We start from the raw sequence: 24,061 nt of genomic DNA on the forward strand, positions 1-24,061 counted from the left end.
AATAACCCTCCTGGATCGTGATGGACTAGGTTCTTCCTGCTGGATCATTTATCTATTTCCCAGTAATAAATAATCGAATTTCATTCTCGAAAAAAATAATTTATCGAATTTTGTCTGTGTGTTTGTTTCGTCTTGGGAACTTTGGTGTTTGTCGAATTTGGCTAAGCTTATCATTGCAGGACTCCTACAACCTTGATGTCTGTCAATATGTACCTGTTTAATTTATTTGGTCTTGATAAGTTTGAATTGTGTATGGTGTGGTCTTAACACATTTAATTTGGCTTTGTGTATGTGTATGTGGTCTTAAAAAAATTTGTAGAATATATCTCTAGGAAATGTTTACAACCTATCGTTTAGGTCGGCTGCAACAGAGGTGAGGTGAGGCTACAACAGAAATTGTGATTTGCCATACTTGGCCACAGCACACTTACTACGTTTCATTACTAGTTAGTCGATTCGATCTTGCATTGAAGTGAGGCAAATCACAATTTCTTAGCACTTTGTTCTGCCTATCTTGAAGAACAAACAACAAGGAAAACAAGACGATGAACAAGAGTGTGGAAGGGCTCACATTGCATATTATTGCATGCTCTCAATTATATCACCTCCCAGCGAGACCCCAGCAAAAACTTAAGAATCGACCACAACGGATCACCACGAACGGAGAAGAATGGCACTTGCACCAAATCGTTTGCCATTAAAATGTACCTAATGAGTTAAACTGAGCTTGAGATTCATAAGGCTTGAATTCCAGTGACCAATCATTACACAACACGGTAATCCAACGTAGAAGCTTGGAGCGCAAGCCAGCTATACAAACCGATAATTTTGTTAAGATAACGTGCAAACCGATTTCTTAGGGGAAGGGAATAAAAGGTGCAAACCGACAAGGTCATCTGTAAATGGATAAGGGGATTACTACAAACTACAATCTTGTTATTCAATAGATGGGAACCAACAAAATCAATATAGTGGATGTAAAACGACAACTAATGTTCAAGTTCGTTACACTATAACCGACAATCTGCAACGGGCACAAGCCGACAATTCACACATGTGCATGTGCATCTAGTAAAGAGGAAATGACAAGCACATATTTGTTATCAATAAATGGAAAGTGACGATCTATAATTTCGTACAAATAAAGTACGGTGCAAATCGATTTGTGATGAAAACGTTGCGCAAACCGACAGGCTACCGGTTCTCTAAGCTAAGATGGAAACCGACAATGGATGATTTCATTGAGATAATAAGGTGCAAACCGTTTTTGCAAGGGAAAAGGGGCGCAAATAAATTGACCAAGTAAAACTACAGATTCTTTATTGTAAGCAAAACAACAGACTACAAATTCGCTAAGCAACAAATGGAAACCGACAATCTATAACTTAGATATGAAATGGAGGCAAGAACTCCATTAGATAAAAACCATCACGACATTCATCCCTTGTTTTTTTTTCCATTTTTCAGTACCGTTTCATGAACTCTGAAGCCCCTTGGGGGATGAACCCTGAACTGTTTGTAATTTCGTTGCTTTGGTAATGAAATTCGGGGCTCGACCCGCATTGGAAAAAGATAAAAACCATCACGATAATTCTTTAAAAAAACTCATTACTATGTAAATCCGTTAAGTAGCAGCACAAACTAACCGCATCAAGCAGTAGGTGCAAATTAACAATATGCAGATGCGTTATGTAATGGTGAAAGAGATTGACAATAATCTACAGATTTGTCAACCGTTATGCGATGGCCGCTGAAGATCCACAATGGCGTTAAGCAACAGCACGCGAGTGGACAATGCGTGTGACGGCGTCGAGGCTCGCTCGCCTACTCGTAGCCGTTCCTCCGGCTCCCTGCGCGCGTGCGTCGTAGGCGAGGACACGCCAGCCGTCAGGCAGAAACCTTACGCCACGCACCGCGTAGTGCCTACGTGTTCAGACAGCTAAGCATTTCGTCTCGCTGCGCGCGCGTCCAGGCCGGGTGCTAACCTGAGAGACTGCGTGCGATCGATGTGACGGCAGCATTATTGTTCAGATTCAGGTATGTATCCGGTGTTCATCAAATCATCAGAAACCTAGGCGTTCAGTTTCAGTATCGTTGACGATGATGACAGAAAGAGAGAGAGAAAAAAGAGCTAGGCAAGGTTATCTGACGAACGTGCCACCATGGTAATTCATCGGACAGACCACTGGGTAGTTGGGTAAAACGTTGCTAAGCTAGCAGCCGCGACGGAAGAAAGGAGACGCTTTCTGATGGAACTCAGGCACTCAGCTCACTGCAACGCTGCCTGGACCAGACCACCGCTCAACCCTAACCCAGGTCTAGTCCCCCACAGTATTTTAGGCAGGCAGCGCCTCTTCCAGACTTTCAGTTTCGACGTGCAGATCGCGAGATCGACGCCAACGCCATGACGTCCTTGTCGCTGAGCGAGCAGGAGCGCCGGGAGGCGGCGAGGCCGCCGGTCCCCAACGGCCCGCCGGGATCTGGCGAAAGCAGAACCCAGCGGCCTGCCGCCGCCGCCACCGGCACGGACGCCGCCGTTCCGCGCGGGAAGCGCAGCCCTCGCGCCCGGGCCGAGACGCCCCGCTGGGGGGCCTTCAGGCTCCCCGCGCCCACGCCGCCGGCGGCCACGAGGTGCCAGGACTGCGGCGCCATCGAGACAGCGCAGTGGAGGTCCGGGCCGCTGGGCCCCCGCACGCTCTACAACAACTGCGGGGTCCGGCGCAGGCTAGCCGGGGAGCGGTGGGGGAAGCCGCGACCGCGACGCCCCCGGAAGGCAGCAGCGAGGGCCGTCTCCGACCAGCCGCCTCAGACGGAGGAGAGCAGGCTGACCCCGGAGTCCCCACCGGACGCCCAGATCTGCGAGCAAAAGTTAGCTCCCGCTCCCAACCTGGTCCTGGTGACGTCTCCGCCTCCGGCGACGGAATCCTTGACAGCGCAAGCGACGGCGAGGACGGGCTCCGCCTCCGACTCCGAGCAGCCGTCGCCACAGGAGATCCCGGCCTCGGAGTCGTCCTCGCAGCAGGAGCGGGCCAAGCGCAAGTCTCCGTCACCGACAATGGAGCCCTTGCCGCCGAACAACAAGAAGAACAAGAAGACGGCGGAGAAGCTGTGCAAGCACTGCGGGTCGTCAGAGACGCCACAGTGGAGTGAGGGGGCGAAGGGCCCCAGGACGCTGCGCAACGCCTGCGGCGTGCGGAACAGGCAGGGGCGGCTGCTGCCGGAGTACCGCCCGCAGGCGAGCCCCACCTTCGAGGCAGAGCACGCCAGTTCGCACAGCGGCGTGCTCGAGCTTCGCCGGAAGCGGAAGAACAAGCAGCAGGAGCCGCCTCCGCCACTGGCGCAGCCGCAACCCGTGGACGACAGCCAGGACGTCGACCTGATGCCGCAGCCGCTGCCGCGCCGCGTGGACGACATCGCCAGCAAGCTGCGCGCCGGCGCCCGCGCCAACAACGACCGCTCGGCCAGCAACAACGCAGGTGCGCCCCGCAGGACTGGGCCAGTGGCCAAGCGTGGCCGGATTAAGATTCACCCGTTTCTGCTCGACGGGCCGGCGCGGCCCATGATTGTCGAGCCGGAAGCACCATGCTAGATCATAATCGACTACGTTCTTCCTGCAGCGCAGCTGGATCATATCATATCGGCGCCATGATCATTTATCTATTATTTCCCAATGTCTGTGTGTTTGTTTATTTCGTCTTAAAAACTGTGGTGTTTGTCGAATTTGGCTAATAAGTTTATCGTTGCTGGACTTGGAGAACCTTGATGCTGTCTTTAAATTTGGTCTTAATAAATTTGTATTTTGTATGTATCTGGTCATAATAATTTGGATTGTGTATTATATTTTAGTTGCTAGACTTGAGTCGATTCTTGCGTCGAAGTGAGGCCTATTCACCATTTCTTAGCACTTTGTTGTGTCTATCATATGGCCAAGTAAAATTGCCGGTCGAAGTCTATACCAATATTGTAGTGCCGATCGATTTGGTTGCTACAAAATGTTAGCGGACTGGTAGGATAGATGCAGACCGGCTGCTTCAAGCCATTCACAGTATGTGTTCGAGTTTAAGCCAAAAGTTCACATGAATCAGTTCAGGTTCAGGAATCATCATGTGAAGAAATCATGTGTTCCGAAGGAGACAGTAATCTAAGAAGTGAGTTTAGTTTGTAGGCCGATGGATGTAGGTTTCAACCATGCATTACATGAGACGCGAGAAAAAAAAATCATACTCCCTCTTGTTCCAAATTGTAATTCGTTTAAACAAATCTAGTACATAGTTTTTTTATATATCTCTAGATGCATAGTAAATCTATATATCTAGATTTACCAATACAACCTACAATTTGAAGCGGAGGGAGTAGACCGTGAAGAATAAATAGTAAAATGAGCGGTTGAGCAAGAGTGTTGATGAAATGATGAGCTCCAATTGCATATTGCATGCTCTGGCTCATTCAACAGATTGCATCACCTCCCGGCTAACCGTCGTACTTCAACAAAAACTTAAGTATTGACTACAGCAGATCACCGCGAAGGGAAATGAACGGCACTGGTACCAAATCATTTTCCATTAAAATATACCTAATAATTTGAGGTCGTGTGCTTCGTAAGGCTTGAATTGAGGTGACCAATCATTACCGTTGTATCCAATTTACAAGCTTGGCGCGCAAGCCAGTGGCACAAACCAATGATATCGTTAAGATAACATGCAAAACGGTTTCTAGAGGGGACAAAGGGCGCAAACCGACAAACAAATTCGTTAAGAAATAAATAGATTATGACAAACTACAATCTCGTTAGCCAATAGGAAACCAACAATATTAATGTAGCATACGGAAATTGACGGTTAATGTACAAGTTCGTTAGACGGTAACCGGTGATCAGAAACCGGCGCAAACCAACAATCGAAAGGCATGCACGTGCATTCAGCAAAGAGCGCAAACCGACAATCTACAACTTTGTTATATGACAGGTAGCTTAGGATCAGCCCTTCTCGCTGGTGCTGGGCTAGATATGGAAAGCCGACAAATTCTTTATACCTTAGGGGGAAATGACAAATTACAAATCTATTATCCAACAGATGGAAACCCCACGATCAATAATATAGATATACAATATACGCAAGTCTATAATAAGATTTTGGATTATTAAAAAACCAACACTATATATGGATTCGTAAGTAACGATCACCAACTAACACTCTACGAATGCATCAAGCAACAAACGCACAGTGACAATATGCAAATGCTCTATGCAGCTGTACAAACCGACAATCTAGGAGTTCCTTAGGCAATGGGCGGCACCGTAAATCCACAATGCCATTAAGCAACAGCATATGCGAGCCGAAAATCTGTAAATTATAACCCGTTAACAAGAATATAATCTATAGAAATATAACGTGCAAATTAAACTCTAATATCTAAATGCCTAATCTTTTCTTCGGCAAACATCCTATATGGGCTCCTGTAAACTTTTGAAAAATATTCCCAAGGACCTAATCTCACGGCATACGCGTCTGTAAATTCGTATTGCCTGTATTTTGTTTTGTCTGTCACAAAAATTGGCTGGAGTGAATAGTGATAGGCTGGCGATCGATGAGCCGAGAAATTAAACACCTGCCAAAAAAAATGGTCGAGACCTGTGCATCCCAGCTGCTGTTGGATCACCACGCGTCGACCATCCGGAGCAGTCCAGTCCCGGAGTAGCTAGGGTTACACAGGAGAGGAGCCCGCTGGCGTTGCCACGTTGGCAACCCGGCTCCCACGGTCCCACCTACCTACCACAGTTGCCCACGCCCAGTATTTCTAGACGCAGACAGCAGGAGACGCCGTTCTCCGACGAACCGCAGCCGCAGCCACCGGGATCTGGCCCAAGCAGAAGCCTGCCGTCTGCGGCGGCCTGCGACATGGCCGGCTCTGGCGGCGCGGAGGGGGAGCGGGATGGGCGCCTCGCCTACGACGCCCCGGCGTGGACGTTGCTCCTGGCCGCCGTTTCCCGCAAGAAGCGCAGCCGTCGTGGCCCAGCCTCGTCCCGCTCGTGGGCGTTCAGGCGCCCCGTGCCCGTCCCCCCACCGCCCGAGGCCAAGAAGCCGATGGCGAGGAAGGCGACGAGGGCGGGGAGGTGCGTGGACTGCGACGCGACCGAGACGCCGCAGTGGAGGGCCGGGCCGACGGGGCCGGGGACGCTCTGCAACAGCTGCGGGGTCCGGCGCCGGGCAGCCGGGGAGCGGTGGGGGGAGCGTCGACGCCCCCGGCGTGCGACGGCGAGGAGCGTCTCCGACCAGCAGCCGCTGCAGGAGAGCCGGCCGATCCCGGATCCGGAGTCCCCACCGGACAGCCAGATCTGTGAGCAAGAATTAGCTCCCGCTCCCAAACTGGTCCTGGTGACGTCTCCGCCTCCGGCGACGGAGTCCTTGCCGGCGCTGGGGATGGCAAGGACGGACCCCGACTCAGATCAGCCCTCGAAGAAGAAGAAAAAGCCGCCGGCCAAGACGAATGAGGACAAGCTGTGCGACCACTGCGCGTCGTCGTCGACGCCGAAATGGAGGGAGGGGCCGAAGGGCCCCCACACGCTGTGCAACGCGTGCGGCGTTCGGTACAGCCAGGGGCGGCTACTGCCGGAGTACCGCCCGCAGGTGAGCCCCACCTTCAAGTGTAGAGAGCACGCCAGCTTGCACAGCGAGGAGCTCGAGCTTCGCCGGCAGCGGAAGGACAAGCAGCAGCAGCCCGTGAAACTGATGCCGCTGCTGCTGCCGCGCCCTTTGGACCACCTCGCCAGCGAGCTGCCCGTCGGTGACATCGACGACAACTCCGGCGTGGCAGCTGCCAACCCGACGGACGAGCGGCGCCGATGATCATCGATGAGGAAGAACCCTTCTAGATCGACTAGGTTTGTCGTTTACCTATTTCCCAATCATAACTTATCTACTTTCGATCTGTGTGGTTGCTTCAATTCTTAAAAACTTCCTCTTGTTTGAATTAGGCTATGTTTATTATGATTTCAGGACTTGTAGAATCTTTTGCTATCTCTGTACCTGTTTAATTTGGCTGGTCGTAACAAATTCGGATTTTTGTATCTGTGTTTGGCCTTTATTTATAACTTTATTAGCTATGCACGCATTTTTTTGGTCTTCTAAAATTTCTTATAGAATCTAGGTAGCAACGCTCAAGATGAAATCTAGGATACATTCGTTTATGTCGGCCTGCTGCAACAGAGGTGAGGTGGCCATGTATTATGCATCCCACTACCTGCCTAGAATGAGCAGCCCTTAATAAAACGATTTCTTAGCACTTCGTTGTGCCCAGGGCGGAGCTAGCATTGAAATGACCCTGGTGCACTTTCCATTACATAGAACAGAATTGATGTAATTTACATGGAAAAAATTCAGCCAACTACTAGGAATTTGTTTTTCACCATGCACCAGGGAGAGCCAACGTGGCTTCGCCCCTGGTTGTACCGATTGATCATGTGGCCTGCTACAAGATGTAGTTCGCATGACATCGTCGGCTGCAGAAGCAAACCGGCTTCAGACAATTCGTGTACACGTACGGTATGCGTCCGAGTTTAGGCCAAAAGTTCACATGAGAATTAGTAGTTCAGGTTCGGGAGATCATGAGTATAAATCTTATGCTCCGAAGAGACCTTAGGTTAGGGAGTGAGTTTATGTAAGATGGCTGTATATGTATAGCTTTCAAACCATTACACGAGACATGGGAGAACGAATCCATAGATCACGAAGGACGAACAGCAAAACAAGAGGATAAACAGGAGTGTTGATGAACTCCCATTGCATATCGCATGCTTGACCCCCCGAACGAACAGCAAAACGAGAGGATAAACAAGAGGTTGCAGTATCCGGCGAACCGAGCTCATGCGGCAGCAGCACTGGGCGGAGCGGAGTGGCGACTGTAGGACCAGCGAGCCGAGTGCCTGCGGCTACGGGGAGCGGAGTGGCAGGAACGAGCAGCTCTTTTTTTTTCTTCTTTTTTTTTGCTTTTTGGTGATCGTAGCAAATGAATGTTGCTTGTAATTTCAATCCAAAGAAATAATTTTATTGTAATGTTGATACGAATCCTGTTGTATAATGTCAATCCAATGAGTCCTTTTATCAATGAGCATTGCAATATACGCATGAAAAATAAATATTGAATTAGCACCCAAAAAATAAAATATTATATTTGGATATCTATACTTCTTCAACAATTTCCCTAGGAAAACAGACTCTAGGGAAAGCAACTTTCCACGTAGGATACACTGCCATGTGAGCAAGGTTCCCTACAACTACAAATCTCTAGGGAAAAACTTCTTTCCCTAGGAAAAACCCTAGGGCAATATCTATTTCCCGTCAAAAATTTCCCTAGGAGCATTTACCTACCAAAATCTGTAGGGAAACCCATTCCCTACTGCTTATTGAGCCTTTCCCTAGGATTTTAGCCCTAGGGAAACAAGTAGATTCCAGTAGTGTTGCCCCCCCCCCCCCCCCAAACAAAAATTTAAGCATCAAGCCATCAACCACAGCAGATCACCACAAGGAGAAAAGAGAATGGCATATATATATATATATATATATATATTGGCACCAAGCCCGCCCTTTGCCATTCAAATGTAGAATCTAGGTGCCTAATAAATAAACTGAGCTTGTGCTTCATGAGGCCTGCATTGCGGTGACCAATCACTACCGTTATTGCGATCAGCGGCGCAAGTCGATAATTTCGTTAAGGTAACGCATGGACCGATTTCTAGAGGGGACGGAGGGCGCAAACCGAGATAAGTTGATGATTCGTTAAGGAATGAATAATTACAACGAACTACAATCTCGTTAGACCATAGATGGAAACTACCAGGCATGCATTGAACCTGCAACAGGCGCAAACCGACAATCCGCAAACGCGCACATGTAATTAGCATTGCAATATACACATGAAAAATAAATATTGAATTAGCACCCAAAAAATAAAATATTATATTTGGATATCTATACTTCTTCAACAATTTCCCTAGGAAAACAGACTCTAGGGAAAGCAACTTTCCACGTAGGATACACTGCCATGTGAGCAAGGTTCCATACAACTACAAAATCCCTAGGAGCATTTACCTACCAAAATCAGTAGGGAAACCCATTCCCTACTGCTTATTGAGCCTTTCCCCAGGATTTTAGCCCTAGGGAAACAAGTAGATTCCAGTAGTGTTGACCCCCCCAACAAAAATTTAAGCATCAATGCAAGCCATCAACCACAGCAGATCACCACAACGAGAAAAAGAGAATGGCATATATATTGGCACCAAGCCCGCCCTTTGCCATTCAAATGTAGAATCTAGGTACCTAATAAATAAACTGAGCTTGTGCTTCATGAGGCTTGAATTGCGGTGACCAATCATTACCGTTATTGCGATCCGCTATTTCAAGCTTGGAGCGCAAGGCAGCGGCGCAAGTCGGTAATTTCGTTAAGGTAACGCATGGACCGATTTCTAGAGGGGATAAGTTGATGATTCGTTAAGGAACTACAATCTCGTTAGACCACAGATGGAAACTACCGGGCATTGAACGCAAATCAACAACCTGCAACAGGCGCAAATTAACCGACAATCCGCAAACGCGCACATGTAATTAGCAGAGCGCAAACCGACGAATCTTCAAGTTTGTTATGATAGGTCACGTTAGGAAACGACGCCTGAACCAAGGGCTACAAGGCTCGTGAACTAAGTTTTTTTAAGAGGACTACGATAGGCATGAAGCCGACCTGAACGATTAGATTGAGTATGCGGAATCCGCGCATACAAATTTTGAGAGAGGAGGGTGGAGGAGAGGCAACTGAAGCATATCACCTAGTATTACAATTTACAAAAGGCATTGCACCACAACCTACAAGTCTCATGAACTACCTGTAGACATGTCCTCAACAAGACCACAGACATGATCTTGAACTATCTTCCTGTAGACACGAAAAAGGATCAACCGACCGACGCTGGGCTGTAGTCACATGCCACTGGATGAGTGCACGGACGAGGCTTCCCCTGGAGGTGCTGCCAGCAGAAGGTTCACCAGCCGATGTTCACACTGAAGTACCACTAAATGTTGATCTGAGATTATAATGGATGTTGGTTTGTGGTTGTAAATTGAATGTATTTGTCAACTAGAGACTATGATTATTGTGTCAATGTGAGAATACAAGAATTGTAATTGCAGCAAAAGATTATAAGTCAATCAAGAATTCTAGCAAGACTGTTGTTTGCTACTTGTATAGTTGTATTCCTGCACTAACACTAGAGAAAAGCTTGGGCAATGTGTTGTTGTTCACTACTACAAAAATGATTTGCAGCAACCTCCTATTTTTTTTTGGGACGGGTCAGTAGATAAGCCACTCCTACAAATAGAGCGGGGGTTGTAGTATCCGACCTGCCCCCAGAAAAGTAGGAGCGGGTTACGCCATCACCCGCCTCTACAAATAGGCATCATTTTCAAGGGCAGGTCATGGCATCACCCGTCCTTAAAAATGGCATTTCTAGGGGCGCCACCACCCGCCACTGGAAGAAACGGTGCCATTTCCAGGGGCGGGTGATGGCGTCACTCGTCTCTAAAAACGTATGTATTTTTAGTGGCGGGTTATAGCATGACCGGCCCCAAAAATAGTTCCACGTAAAAAAATTATAACTTTTTTATATGATTTTGGATGAAGTTAAACTTTATACCAAAATTGTAGAGAATGACTAGATATAAAACTTTATAGTTCATAATTTTTTTCATTTAAGTTCATTTAATTATTAAAAAATTATTATAAACCTACATATAGCTATGACTATATAGTATCACATGCAACTCAAAACATACTTTGAGATTTCAACGATCCTAACCTTTATATACATTAAAATATACTTAGCATTTTTTTTATCTATGGTTCACAAATAACTATAGTGTAAAAGTTTTACTTTTTATTTATTTTGCTATATGTAAAGATTTAAAAGAATTTTCGAAATAAAATTGAAAAATATTTTTAGGGGCGGGTGGTGGCGCCATCCGCCCCTAGAAAAGAGCGGGTGCTAGCGTCACCCGCCCCTTCAAATCAATTTCAGATTTAATATAAAAGAATAACATACCCTACAGAGTCATACCGTGATCCGCCCCTACAAATTATTTTTAGGGGCGGACGCGTTACCCGTCCCTAAAAATACGTTTTTACCCGCCCCTAGCAGTGGTTGCTTGGACAATGACTAAATATTTGTTTGATTACAAAATAGAATACTCAATTGATAACAAAACGCTTGCTTGCAAAATGGAAGCACCGAGTTCAGTGCTTGCAAAATATATGCTGCATAGACATGCTGATCCAAGAATTGCAAAAGTACATTATAATCACTGTAGATACTTATAGGGAACAACCATGATTACACACCTATGTTCTTCTATTGCAGATGTCAGCAAGGTTTTATCAGTTGCTTCTTCCGTATGAAAGGGGAAGCTTGATGATCGAGTTCAAAGTAATAAGATGAAAAGTTCAGTCAATTCCATGAAATCAATCACGTGGGAGACAAAAAGAGAGACAAATCGTCGAGACTTGCGCACAACTTTGAAGCGCAAATGAAGATTTGGCAGCGGCGGCCGTCCGCAGATCGCCTCCCCGCAGTGGCAGAGCTGGGAGTTTTATATGGTGTATGCCAAATCAAAATGTTCATATGCAAACCGGTAAAATCCATTTAGCAATTCGGTAAAGTTGTATAAAAATTATCCAACAATTCAGTACAAAACTACTAAATAACATAATAAATCTTAAATTAGTTTTAAACAACACAATAGTTTGGAATACAAACGACACAAGCTTAAATAAAAAATAGAACCAATGCAATACATCTCTAATTCCTAGTGCATACATCTACAAGCTACATCAATTGAACTAAATTATGGTAAAATCTAACAACAGCTAGCTAACAAATTAGATCGCAGTAAAGAAAAGTCAGAGTTAGAAATTTGGGGAAAACTTGCTAAAACTAAAACTACGAGGAGAGAATGGAGGGGAAAAAGGTCTCACCAGGAAGCGTTGCCGCGCCTGGGGCGTCGGGCCGTCTGGGACTGGGCACCGGGCGGAGCTAGGTCCGGCTCCGGCCGGCCGAGAGGTGGGAGCCGGCCTGGCGGGAGCAGGGAGCCGGAGCCGGGGCGGCGGAGCAGGGCCCCGACGGCTCGCCGGCCGCCGGGGAAGGGGCGCGCCGGAAAAAGGGCCAGCCGCCGGGGAATGACTCGCGCTGGCGGAGACGGATCGGGGTCGGGGAGCGGATGGGTGTGGGCGTGCGGCTGGAGCCTGGAGAGGAAGAGAGTTTTTCAGGTAATACGCTTATTGGGCTGGGCCTAGGGTATGCAGGCCATACCCGTGCAGCCCACTGGTACCGCCTATGCCTCCCCGCGCCAAAACAGCCGTCCCGTGATCCTGTCTTCCCGAGACGTATCTCGCGCCTTTTTCCTATGTTGCATTGCTGGCCGAGCTAGGCTGTTTTGTGGGCTGCGTAGGTTTGTTATTTCCCAGATCAGTCAGTCGGATAGCAAATGGACAGCGATGCTGCTCGGACGTCTCTCAGATGTTGCTTGAACAATGTGTAACGAACTGGTTCCCCCTCCAACGTTGCTTGAACAATGCCAGACGAACTGGTCCCCCCCTAAACCCGCCCGGTCAAACGGCTCGCTTACGTTTCGAACGCTGGCCACAGCGCGGGGTGACGCGCAAGGCCTGCGCGCGCGCCCCACGAGGCCGGACAAGGCCGGATCCTCTACGTCCGTCCTTGCATAGCTACGAGAGAGTGCGCATCCCGTTGGGCCAAGCCCAATGCAAAACAATCCGGCTTCAAATTACTATCAAACTGCTCGCGGTATGCATACAAGTTCATGCCTTTTTGGCCGGAACACATAAGAATTTTCTAGAAAGATGTCGTGTTCCGAAGGCTGTACTGTGTTTGGCCTGCCTTGCAAATCGTACTGTGTATATGGTGGCCTTCCGTTGGAGCATAAAAAAAATTAGGTGGGGAGGGAATTCGGCTGGTCAGGAAACTCGAACGTCTAATAAAAAGCTCAACCGAGCCAGACGACGCTGCCGCCAAAAGTGCCCAAAGGTCGGGAAACTAGGACCGTTCGCGAACTGGACAAGCCAGGCAGAACATAACCAAGAGCGAATCAGTTATGGTAAAGTGTTGCAATAATTTCGATAACTAAGAGGATGCTTAGGTATATAAGTAGAGTCTCGCTTGCTAAAACTTTTCGCGGCGGGACTAAGAGCGCAGTTGCTTGCTTCTGTTCCGCGCGCGCGTCCCCGTAAATGGGCCGGCGGCCCAGTTCCACGCGTCCGGTTTCTCTGGGCAGACGGGCCACCTTCAATTTCCACGGGTGGCCGGGCCAAACGCTAGCCACGCCGGACCCGGATCCTCTGGCCATGTACAGTACAGAGCTGCTCACGCCGGCCAAACGTTCTTCCACCGCGTGTTCCTCTCAGGCCGCTCACCACCTCCATCCAAAGCGGTAAAGCCTCAAACCCCTGATCCTAACCTCTCCGCACCCTTCGTTGTGGTCTGCGGAGTCGTCAAAATCCACCGAAGTTGCAATGCCGACCGATACATGCGGGCATGCCAGTTGCCGGGTTGGCACAATGCAGTAGTCGGCAACTGTGCAAACCATCCACACGGTCGTACAGGTGTGCTCTTAAGTTCAAGCTGGAAAATAAATTTCTCCCAGACCACAAAACACCTGCCAAAGATCTAACAGTAAAACGGGTTTAGTGCCACTAAAGCAAAATTTGCCCCCGCACTAATCATAAGATCATCATCACCATAAGAACGAAACTGATGAACAAAAGGTGTCCTCGACACTCGTCGCATTGCATGTCCTTGCTTATTCTTATTCACCCGATTACAACGCCGTCCAGCCATACCATATCCCAACAAAAAACTGTGCATAAATAATGAGCATCGACCATAGCCCACCACCACCATCAAAGACGGAGAAAGAATGGCATCGGCACCTCAAGGGAAAATCCTCCCTTGGCTGCACATGTTTTTTTTTCTTCTTCTTTTTTTTTTGTCTCGACCCAAACAGAAGAACGAAAACTAGACAGAATGAAAATAACCCTCTAAAGAGCTCCGGCTTCTTGTCTCATGAATATAAAACAGGGCCCGGCCAGGGCCAGACATGGTATCGCGATCTGGAAAGCACCTAGTCTGCACGGGACTGGCCAGCGCGGGATGAGAGGATGATGCCGACAATGAGACCATAGAGGGCGAGCGCTTCAGCGAAAATGAGGATGAGGATCATGCCCACAAACAGCTTAGGTTGCTGAGCGTTAGCCCTGTGGAAATGGAAAACAGTAAAAATTAGAAATTTGTGGGACATACTTCAATTTCAATGCAGCACAGATAATGGAACATGTCTGAAACACTGAAATGACCTCAAAAAAAGTAGAAGTGAAAAGAAAACTACATTCTAGAAGAAATGTTTTAATCCGGAAATAACAATCAACGTTACTTGCTCGTCAAATTACTATACTAAAATGAAAATACCATTTTGACAGAGATAAGCAGTTGAAGCTTTAAGTTTTAGAATAAATACTAAATATAAGCTATGAAAAGCAACCAGCCTTCTATTGGGCCATGACTTAGAAATAAAACAATGTGCAGATAAAAGATCCTACTGACTAGGAAACTACCAAGGCACAAAGAAAACAGAGCATAATGCTGAAATCATAACAGAGATCAGCAAATGATATCCCCCCTCCCTGCTCCACTCTGATATGTTTTGTAAGTTGACAAGGTAGATAACTATGTTCTCACACAAGCTAGATTCCCAAATATAGCAAGTGCTGCAAGAAATGGCATGATTGTCTTGAACAAGAAATGGCACCATCATCAGTTTTCAATGGATCAGGATAATTTCCTAAGATAAACAATATGATAGTGTGACATGAGTGGAGCACCATTATGATTTATGAATAATAAACAAGGAAAAACAAGAATAGGTTGCCTTTAAGCTCATCCTGAACGAGTTATAAATAAACATATTGAGGCAAATCACTATCATTTTACCACATAATTAGAGAAGCTTTCTAATTTAGTTGCTATAATAGTCATGACATTAGTAGAGAACAGTTAAGAATAGTATGACGGGCAGTCATACTTCACCTTAAATAAGCTGGTTTATGACAATGGTGTGACTGTCATTTACTATTTGAAAGACGGTGTCCACCTTTACAAACCAAAAATGTGATGTTTAACGTTATCGATGTTAACTAGAAAGTTGATACTATGCAAATCCACAACAGGTCAAGTGACAGATTTCAGTCCTATCAAAATACTAATTCCTAAATTGTCCCAACAACCAGCATATATACACTTTAAGATGTAAATGGAGCATTCACCTCATCTTTAAATGCAGTATCGCAATAGAGGAGAAATCTGTCTACATACAGGTATTGACAACATGTAATTTTAGAAGTGACTGCCACAACTACTTCGTTAACCAACAAATTAGCTGCCAAACCATCAAGCGTGTGCATCACATAACAGGTAAGATAGAGCAAGCAAAGGGTCTTTACCTGACACCAGCATCACCGACAATGCCAATGGCCATGCCGGCGGCAAGCCCAGCAAGACCACAGGCAAGGCCAGACGACAGGTGGGCATAGCCGTCAAAGAGGTAGTATGGCTTGGCCTTGGGGTTGATCCCAGTACTGATGATGACAGCAATGATGAGCCCATAGATACCGAGCACACCAGCCATGACCACGGGCACAATGGACTTCATGACGAGCTCAGGGCGCATGACACCCATGGATGCCACGCCGACGCCACTCTTGGCTGTCCCGTACGCCGCCCCCATGCCTGCAAGGCACACACAGAGATAGATCTCGTCATCCACCATCAGGAATTTCGGCCTCAAACTGTCCAAGACACACAGATGGATCCACCCGAAATTCTGTCTGTTTTACTAACCCTTGTTTCTCAAAAAGCAGATCAAAAACCCAATTTGCAGGCGTGCATTCAGTATCGCATTGTCAATCTAATCCGGGCCCAGTGAAGCAATGAAGCCTATGAATCGCAGCAGATCGGAGCAAAACGAAAGCATCAGAGCGTCCCGGATCGAACGAACAGTGCACCAGGAGGGAGACACCTCAATACCCCGAATGGATCGGAGATTCGGAGAATGGGCCGCGCATGCTCCAACCTTTTCCCCACCCGAATTCGAGAAACCGGAACAGAGAGTAGAACAGAGCGGAGGACCAGGGGGAGGGGAGGTAAGTACATGAGAAGATGAGCGCGGCGGCGGCGCCGAGGAAGCCGAAGAAGGGGGCGGTCTCATCGCCGCTGAACACCGACGACATCTTCCTCTTGCTGCTGCTGCCGCCGCTGCCGCTGATGCTGCGAAGAGAAACAGAGCCCTGGGGAGCTCTCGTGCGGCGGCCTCCTTCTCGTGGTCGTCGCCGGCACGAGCGCTCGAGATTTCGCTCCTCTGCTTGGGATTTTGGGCTTCGCCGATCTGATCTGAGGAGCTCGTGGGTGGGGTGGGGAAGAGAAGACGGGAGGGCCACGGCGCTGCGAGGTGGGGATGGGGAGATTTGTGATGTGGACGGTTTTGCCCCTGCTACCGGAGAGGGCAGGACCGTCCGTCTCGAGCCGGGTCCGGGTACCTACCTGGAGAGGTGATTTGAGTTGAATGAGGCAATTTTGGTTTAAATTTAGCTTGGCCTTTGTAAATTCAGCCAAATACAGGAGACCCCTCGTTACATTGTTTGAGTACCATGGATATTCTGTCGTGCCTCTAAAAAGTACTCCGTTGCAATTAATTTTGTAGCGCACCGATTTATGGGATAAGAAAGATAGAAACTCACTGGAAACATGCAACTCCAACCTTTTTCGTGGTGGAACTTGTAATCATTGTTATAGTTCACTGTTCTTTTCTAAAATTTCTATAAACTTCTTCTATCTAACACATCCAAACGCAACTTTATGATTATTTTACTAGCGTACGACACGATATTAGTTAGTTGATATAGCGTTCTGTTGTATATCTCTAATACTCTGTGTCTCTATTATTTTTCATATGCTTCAGTTGGAAAACCGGCTCTTTCGGTCCTTGTCTTTACGATGGCATGTAGACGCTCATGTGTTTTTTTGACAGACCGCTATGCCCTCTGGAGGACCGTATCCACCGTTACCACATGGGTGGAGGGGCAGCACGTCCACGCACGGAATAATAGTTGGAGGTACTGGTGGCCACGTCTGGCCCTCGCCGCCAGCACTCACGTGTACCGCGCGCTCAAGGCGCTGAGAAGGAACAACACGATTGGTGGCGACGCCCTCGCGGGACAAACCACGTGCAGCCTCATCCTCCGTTTTTTCCTGATGGGACAAACCAAGAAGCACCTGATCTCATTTGCTGAATCCGGCTTGCTACCACCCTGACGTCGGATGGTAACTTTCTCATCTCAAGCTCCGTTGCAATATTGAAATAAAATATTATCAATATCGAAAATATATAGATACAATATTGAAAAATATATAAAAACTAATTAAGTTGTTTGACTCTCGATACGAAAATTTCTACTGCAACATGAATACTATGTTTTATACAACATCCACCATAAAACATGCGGAAATAATAATTGCAACATTGAAAATCAACAATTGAAATATATGTTTGAGCGTCCGATTTTTCTTCCCCGTCCGGACATCTTTCTTAGCATTTCCGTTGCTGAATTGCTAATCTCTATTTTCCCGAAGTACCCCGAAATAAAACAGATGGAAAAAACATGAAAAATATCCTCTTGCATGAGACACACATTCCAAAGTTTTTCTTTTCACTAAACTTGAGCGATTTACTCTCAATGTTTCTTCAATTCTTCCATACCTTCTACGCTAAACAAGAACAACCTGCCAGTACAATTCTCCACCTGGATTGGACGCTCAGTCGAGCCGGCTCCTGTTCACCACTCCATCTCGCCCTGCCAACCGAAGGCATCCATCTCTACGGCGAACGCTCTACAACTAGGGACGCAAGATCAAAACGGACGGAGCTGAAGACCCTCTCTCTGCGCTCGTCGGTCCCGGTCACTCTTTCTTGAGGAGATCGTAGAACACCGCCGGCTTCTTGTAGCCCTTGGCGCAGGCCTCCTGCACAGTCGCAACCCGTCAGGTTTCAGTTGTACAGACAGCAGCCATAGAGATTCAGATTGATCTCAGCAAGTAGTTCAGAAACAGAACAGATCGTCGTGTCTCCACTTGCCTGCATCGCGAACGCGATGTGGAGCAGGGTCGCCTCGGACCACGGCCGGCCGATGAACTGGAGCCCGATGGGGAGCCCGCCCTTGTCGTACCCGACCTGACGAATTCACCACCAGATGGCCATTGCTGTTTAGATTTTCTCAACGCTGCGTTCTGCAGGTCTAATTTCTGCAGAAGAACAAGGGATCGCAGGTAACTGAAGATGCCTCCCCATTAACATTACCTTGACGGTGATGGCCGGCAGGCCCAGGAAGTTCCCTGCGATGGAGTAGCGGACCAGTGCGGCTGTTCGATTCATGTTTGAAACAGCACGTACGAGGAGTTAGGAGAGGATCACGTAAATGGTGCTAGATGTGGTGGAGTCAATTCACTGGAAATGTTGCTGATGAATCATTGGTCTCTTACCTCCGTTTATGTAGTCCAGTTCCCCTGTGTCGAACGCGTCGTCTTGCAGCGTGTAGGCGGTCACACTGACAATGGTGATGGAGGAGGACGACGGATCAGAGCTAGGCTACATCTTACATGAGATCAGCTAATCGGATGAGAAATGGCGGCGGTAGAGCTGAAAGGTACTCACCCGGTCATCGGCGAGACGATCACGTCGGCGGTCTTGAAGATCTCCTTGTGGAAGTACATCTGCCGGTTCCTGTCAAAAAGTTTTTGTCATTTACATGTCATGTTTCAGATATTTACACTACACATGTAGATTGTGGAGTACTACTCTATCTGAATCTTTATCTGTCAGGAACTCACCGAAGTCTTTGCGAGTTCAGGTAGGCTCTGCTGCTGAAGGAACCGTAGACGCTCAGCGCGACCCTGGCGTCCCAGCCGATCTCAGACCTCTTCCTGCCACAATTCACGGGAAATTTTCACGGTTTGAGTTCGTCAGCATGAAATTTTCAAAATAGCATCGACAAATTCAAACTTGCTTACAGCTTGTCGAGGTACTTGGCGAGCGACGCCGTGCACTCGGAGCCGATAGTGACGTAGTGCGCCAGCCGCATCTCCTCGATCTCAGGAATGGTCACATCCACGGTCTTGTGGTGAAGAGCGTAGGAAACAAAATTGGTATCACAAAAACAAATATTGGCAAATTCAAACTGAATTTAATCTCCGTTTCAGTGTGCTACAAAAGGTTTGCAAGTGCAGGGCGCATCATCATGTCCCTCACCTGCCAGCCGTAGTGCGCCTGCAGCGTCTTGAGAGCCTTGTCGCAGCAGCTCCTGATGTCCTCGGCACTATCGTTGAACCACTGCAGATATGTTTTTTGCCCCAACGCGGGTTCAGCAAAATGTTAAGATTTGACCACTTTATTTGAACTGTCGTAAACGATTATACAGGCACCGACCTTTGCATATTTCGCTAGTTTGATGTTGTTGATGGACAGGCTGGACATGAGTTGAGGCAGATTCAGCTCAGGCTGGAGATGAAAAGGCTTGTCAGTAATTCAGGTTCGTTGGGTACAGAAAAGCAGCAAGAGAATTTTTTTCAGAAATGGTAGGCCTTTTGATCAACGAGTTTACCCGCAAGTAGGACGGCTGGGACTGATCGACGATCGCCGAATAACTGAAAGAAACAAAACCATTTCTCAGATTTGAGGCCACGGTTTGCAGTTATTCGCCGAATAGCTGTTGCATTAAAAAAAATGATGTTGGTGCTGAAAAGAAACTGAGCGCGGTGACTGACGCGATGAGGGCGTCCTCCACCGTCCCCGCCAAGATCCCCGGCATCCCGACCGTCCAGTTGAGCGGAAGCACCCTGCAGCAGCAGCAAGCCAGCGATGGTGTTCAGAAATCTGATGTGGCAGTGGGTTACGGAAGCAGAGAGCTGTTTGGTGGTGGCAACAGAACAGGGTGCATCGTCGGCGCGTACCCGGCGCTGGAGAGGCGGCCGGCGGTGGGCTTGAACCCCACGACGCCGCACAGCGACGCCGGCATCCGGACCGAACCTGCGGCACAAGCACGCACGGCATCGTTCAGCGTCATTGCACGTTGAAAGAAAAAAAAAATCTGCGCAGGAGATCGACGATCGCGTGGCCGCCGCACGTACCGCCTCCGTCGACGCCGAGGGCGACGGGGCAGAGGCCGGCGCAGACGACGGCGGCGGAGCCGCTGGAGGAGCCGCCGGCGATCTTGGTGGCGTTGTATGGGTTCCTCGTGGACCTGCAGAGGCAGACAATCGTATTGGGTATGGTGCACTGCATACCGTATACGTCTATGTAGGCTATGTGCGTGCGTACATATACGTATAGGGTGGGCAGGTATATATACGTATACGATACGGTGTGTGTACGTACCCGTGGTGCGGGTTGATGCCGCTGGTGCCGGCGCCGAGCTCGTGCATGTTGGCCTTGCCGGCGAGGACGGCGCCGCAGGCCCGCAGCTGCGCCACGCACGCCGCGTCCGCCTCGCACCGCCGCGCCGCGCCCAGCCACCGCGTCCCGCCCGTCGTCGGGTACGGCGCGCAGTCGATCTCGTCCTTCACCGCCACCAGCACGCCGTCAAGCGCCGACAGCGGCGCACCTGAATGCACCAGGCTCAGACCATCAGAGTTTACGGTTACGATCAGAGATTCAGAGCGACCAGGATCCAGGTGGATCTCCACATTCACGCATGCGACACGGAAGAGAAGAGACGCAGTAATGCAAACGCGAGCACGCGACGTACGAAAGAGTCTCCCATGGATGCACTGAATCATCTGCAAAACTCTGCAATCGACTGTAGCAGTGCCGTGCGTACTGGCATTGCCTAGTGCCTACAGGCTGACATCTAACCGGCCGGCGGCGGCGGCGCAATGAATGAGCGCGGCAGATGCCGGTGGAGGGAGTTGGGCCATAGCAAGCCGTATCTACGTCTGTCAGTGTCGATGTCAGACACCAACAGCGGCAACCATCTGTCTTGTCTGTTTGTACCTCTGTCCTCTCCTACCAATTCATCAGTTGTTCAGTTCATCAGTTGTTCACTCAGGGCCTGTTTGCAGCAGTACCGTCTAATCCGCCACAGTATGCCTAACTTGTTGCGCTCAAAACGGCCGCCACACCTGCGGTGGAGAAAGTGTGGCGCGCCATGGCGGGTTAGACGGTACTCCAAACAGCCCCTCAGTCATTCACTCCGCAATTGCTCAACCAAAAAATACAAAACTGGCTGCTGCCACTCCTGTGACCGGGTCTCACTCTTGTCTTGACAGCAACGTGTAACCACAACCACGAGGCTTCATTTCTTCTCCTCCAACTGCTGAATCATCTCTTTTCAGATGCCCATGCTGCCGTGCAGAGGACTCGGGGGTCACGAACTCTCTTTCTTGGACACCTTCTCATTACGCCTGCAGGCTACTACTGCTACTGGAAATGAAGGTTGGTTGCAGTTGCTGCAAGCAAGGGGCTACAGACGAAACTATAGTTTGTGAGCTAGCTAGCTAGGCGTCACAGCTGAGAGGTCGTCATCAACCTTCAGATCCGCCGAAAAAGGAGCTGACGTGTTTGATGGCTGAGAGCAACCTCCTCCGACAACAAGAAAAAATGCTTATTGTTATTACCTCTCTGGTATCTCAGGGTGGACTCCTCGGCCTGCCTCATCACGTCCTCGGGGTCGCAGCTGATGAAGAAGGCCATGTTCAGGCCAGGCCCCGAGCTCTCCTTCACCGCCGCCAGGAACCTCGTCGCCACCTGCACGCGTGCACGACAGTTCAAATGGTTCAGAACGGAAATCACCATGTACAGAACAATGCAACCTGAGACTCGCTCACCTGAACAGGCGTCGTCTCCCCCGAGCTGTAGGCGTCGTAGAAGTCCCGGATCGTCCACCGCTTCAGGCCCGACCACGGCGCGTCGGCGGCGAGCGTGGCTTCCAGCCGCGCCGGGAGGCAGCCGACGGCCTCCTGGACCCGCTCGGCCGCCGAAAGGTCGGGCTTGGTCAGCATCACATTCTGCTCCGGAATGTCTGCACCACCAGCACAGAAACAACAGTGTGTTTGGTCGGTTCAGAGTTCAGAAGTTCAGAGTTTGGCATGGTCAGAGGCGGCGGCAGACAGAACGAAGCGCAGCAGTCAGTCAGATGTCAGAACAGAACCTTCCCAGCTGTGGGTTGCCGTGAACAGCGGCGGCTCCGGGATGTCGGCGTCAGAGACCAGCTGCCAACAGTGGATTCAGTTGTCAGAGACTGAAATGTCAATCCTGAAAATCTCTCTTGCTCTGACCTGGTTCTGACTGATCTAGCAAAAGTGCAGCCAAGGGAAGTTTTTTTTTTTTGATAAGAAGCCAAGGGAAATTCGAAACAGAACACCACACAGCGTTTTGGTCAAACTTCAGTTTCACTTTTTCCATGAGTATACATGGTGACTGCTATGTATTTGACTGAAACATTATCAGAATAGATTTTGATTTTTTTTAATTGACAAAAAATCATTTTCTATAGAGAAAGAGATGGAATTTTCAGAGGAGTAGGGGCGCTGGTGCATGAACTTCACCTTGTTGATGAGATTGTCCTTCTTCAGGATGTAGAGCACCATCTGCCCGACGATCGGCATCTCCAGGATCCACACGAAGATCTTCACCAGGAGCCCAGCAACTCGAGGAGCTAAACATCAAACACCACGAGAAAAAATAAATAAATCTGAAATCAAGGACCAGCAGAACTCTTATCATGTACTCCAAGAACTGAATTCAGACAAGAGGGATTCAGAGTTCTCGCAAAAATTTCGCACAGAATTGGTAACTAGCAGCAAGGTAAGGCAGCAGACCTTTGACATTGGGGCTGATGTAGAACTCGTCGCTTCCGGGGCCGAGGTCGACGTCGGCGGCCGGCTTGTAGACCTTCGCTGGCGAGCTGAAGAGGCCCATGGCAGACGACGACGGTGAGAGCGGCAGGCAGACAGCCACAGCAGGGCACTCTCAAAGCGTGGACAGGGGCTACTGCTTGTGGCCAGCTGTTGTGTGAATAGGCCGAGGATTGCTGCTTTTATACGTCGGTAACGGCGAAGAAGAAGAAGAAGAAGAGTGACGACCAGAACAAGGACGGGTTGAAGGTGATTTTGGTTTCTTGGTTCAGAGTTAATCGGAGGACAGATGACAATAGGATAGAAGATGATGGGGAATTGCCAGGGGAGAGAGAGGTAGGTCGGGGACAAGAAAAGCTTGGACTGGCCCTCTCTCTCTCTCTCTCTCTCTCTGCTACTGGTTTTCTTGTTGCGATTTTGGCGGGGGGAAGGGATCAGGGAGGCGGTTGCTGTCTTGCTGAGTTTCCAACGGTATCTTCCGGCACGAGGTTGCTCTGCCTTGTGTGCTAGTACTACTTTCCAGCCATGTCGATGCAGTAATCCAATCGGCGTCCATTCATCTGTTCTTACCAAGGACACCATTTAAATATGCTCTGTTCTTGCGTATACAAGTCCAGTTTTGCAAGATAGGCCTCTGAAGATCGCTAATTGCAGAGCTGAATTTGCATGCGGTAGCTAGTAAACATGCTTCTCGAAACTTCTAGAGTTTCAGTACCGACCGATATTTCAAATTAAATAAGGTTATAATAACTAGATGAAAACTCGAACCATTCGAAAACTCCGCTGCGACTGAGGTAATTTAGTCAAATCGGACAAAAAAATTGTGGAGAGAATAAATCCTCTTGAATACAAATCTAGTATAATGTTATGAAGCTAATCCCTTTGGTCAGATCTAAATGGCGTTTCAGACAACAGATTTGGCTTGCATATTGTAGCTATACTTTGCTGTCTGAAATGCGTATCATGTAAAGATGACCAGAGGCAGTACTACATTTCTGGGAGACGTAGGGGCTAGGGTGTTCAACCAAATGTGTGGAGGAAATACTATGT

The 24,061-nt window shown here is 48.6% G+C and overlaps 4 protein-coding genes and 1 long non-coding RNA gene across 5 annotated transcripts; 2 read left to right on the top strand and 3 right to left on the bottom strand.

Annotated features, from left to right (window-relative positions):
- The first annotated feature begins 2,404 nt into the window (after positions 1–2,404).
- Positions 2,405–3,589, top strand: LOC112884425 (serine/arginine repetitive matrix protein 1-like). Its single transcript, XM_025949807.1, has one exon. The coding sequence runs from the start codon at positions 2,405–2,407 to the stop codon at positions 3,587–3,589; it is 1,185 nt and encodes a 394-aa protein (XP_025805592.1).
- A 2,308-nt stretch (positions 3,590–5,897) lies between these two features.
- LOC112884426 (biofilm regulator 1-like) lies at positions 5,898–6,845 on the top strand. The gene has a single exon (XM_025949809.1). It carries the CDS (start codon positions 5,898–5,900, stop codon positions 6,843–6,845), a length of 948 nt encoding a protein of 315 aa, XP_025805594.1.
- A 4,410-nt stretch (positions 6,846–11,255) lies between these two features.
- Positions 11,256–12,264, bottom strand: LOC112887221. The gene is made up of 2 exons (XR_003227533.1): positions 12,016–12,264; positions 11,256–11,621 (listed from the first exon to the last, which is right to left on the bottom strand). It is a non-coding gene; the product is annotated as an uncharacterized LOC112887221 (long non-coding RNA).
- Positions 12,265–13,808: 1,544 nt separating this feature from the next.
- On the bottom strand, positions 13,809–16,545 carry LOC112886994 (V-type proton ATPase 16 kDa proteolipid subunit). The gene is made up of 3 exons (XM_025953059.1): positions 16,260–16,545; positions 15,553–15,838; positions 13,809–14,310 (listed from the first exon to the last, which is right to left on the bottom strand). The coding sequence occupies exons 1-3, from the start codon at positions 16,336–16,338 to the stop codon at positions 14,178–14,180; spliced, it is 498 nt and encodes a 165-aa protein (XP_025808844.1). The 5' UTR covers positions 16,339–16,545; the 3' UTR covers positions 13,809–14,177.
- A 1,071-nt stretch (positions 16,546–17,616) lies between these two features.
- Positions 17,617–23,548, bottom strand: LOC112884923 (fatty acid amide hydrolase-like). Its single transcript, XM_025950565.1, has 19 exons — positions 22,976–23,548; positions 22,703–22,812; positions 22,306–22,366; positions 21,983–22,176; positions 21,773–21,902; positions 20,535–20,760; positions 20,288–20,400; positions 20,111–20,186; positions 19,925–19,996; positions 19,762–19,804; positions 19,587–19,658; positions 19,410–19,490; positions 19,172–19,275; positions 18,992–19,084; positions 18,816–18,884; positions 18,644–18,708; positions 18,462–18,523; positions 18,240–18,335; positions 17,617–18,127 (listed from the first exon to the last, which is right to left on the bottom strand). The coding sequence occupies exons 1-19, from the start codon at positions 23,073–23,075 to the stop codon at positions 18,065–18,067; spliced, it is 1,830 nt and encodes a 609-aa protein (XP_025806350.1). The 5' UTR covers positions 23,076–23,548; the 3' UTR covers positions 17,617–18,064.
- Positions 23,549–24,061: the final 513 nt, after the last annotated feature.

The sequence above is a fragment of the Panicum hallii genome, chromosome 3 (assembly GCF_002211085.1).
Source record: "Panicum hallii strain FIL2 chromosome 3, PHallii_v3.1, whole genome shotgun sequence".
Lineage (NCBI taxonomy): Eukaryota > Viridiplantae > Streptophyta > Magnoliopsida > Poales > Poaceae > Panicum > Panicum hallii.

Bases quoted from the DNA above. Each gene is read 5' to 3' on its own strand.
- LOC112884425 (XM_025949807.1), top strand. From the start codon at position 2,405: ATGACGTCCTTGTCGCTGAGCGAGCAGGAGCGCCGGGAGGCGGCGAGG.
- LOC112884426 (XM_025949809.1), top strand. From the start codon at position 5,898: ATGGCCGGCTCTGGCGGCGCGGAGGGGGAGCGGGATGGGCGCCTCGCC.
- LOC112886994 (XM_025953059.1), bottom strand. From the start codon at position 16,338: ATGTCGTCGGTGTTCAGCGGCGATGAGACCGCCCCCTTCTTCGGCTTC. The intron at 15,839-16,259 runs GTACTTACCTCC...TGTGCCTTGCAG, and splicing joins CGCCGCGCTCATCTTCTCAT to GCATGGGGGCGGCGTACGGG. The intron at 14,311-15,552 runs GTAAAGACCCTT...CCATTTCCACAG, and splicing joins GTCGGTGATGCTGGTGTCAG to GGCTAACGCTCAGCAACCTA.
- LOC112884923 (XM_025950565.1), bottom strand. From the start codon at position 23,075: ATGGGCCTCTTCAGCTCGCCAGCGAAGGTCTACAAGCCGGCCGCCGAC. The intron at 19,491-19,586 runs GTCGGTGCCTGT...ACATATCTGCAG, and splicing joins AACTAGCGAAATATGCAAAG to TGGTTCAACGATAGTGCCGA. The intron at 19,276-19,409 runs GTGAGGGACATG...CTTCACCACAAG, and splicing joins AGGCGCACTACGGCTGGCAG to ACCGTGGATGTGACCATTCC.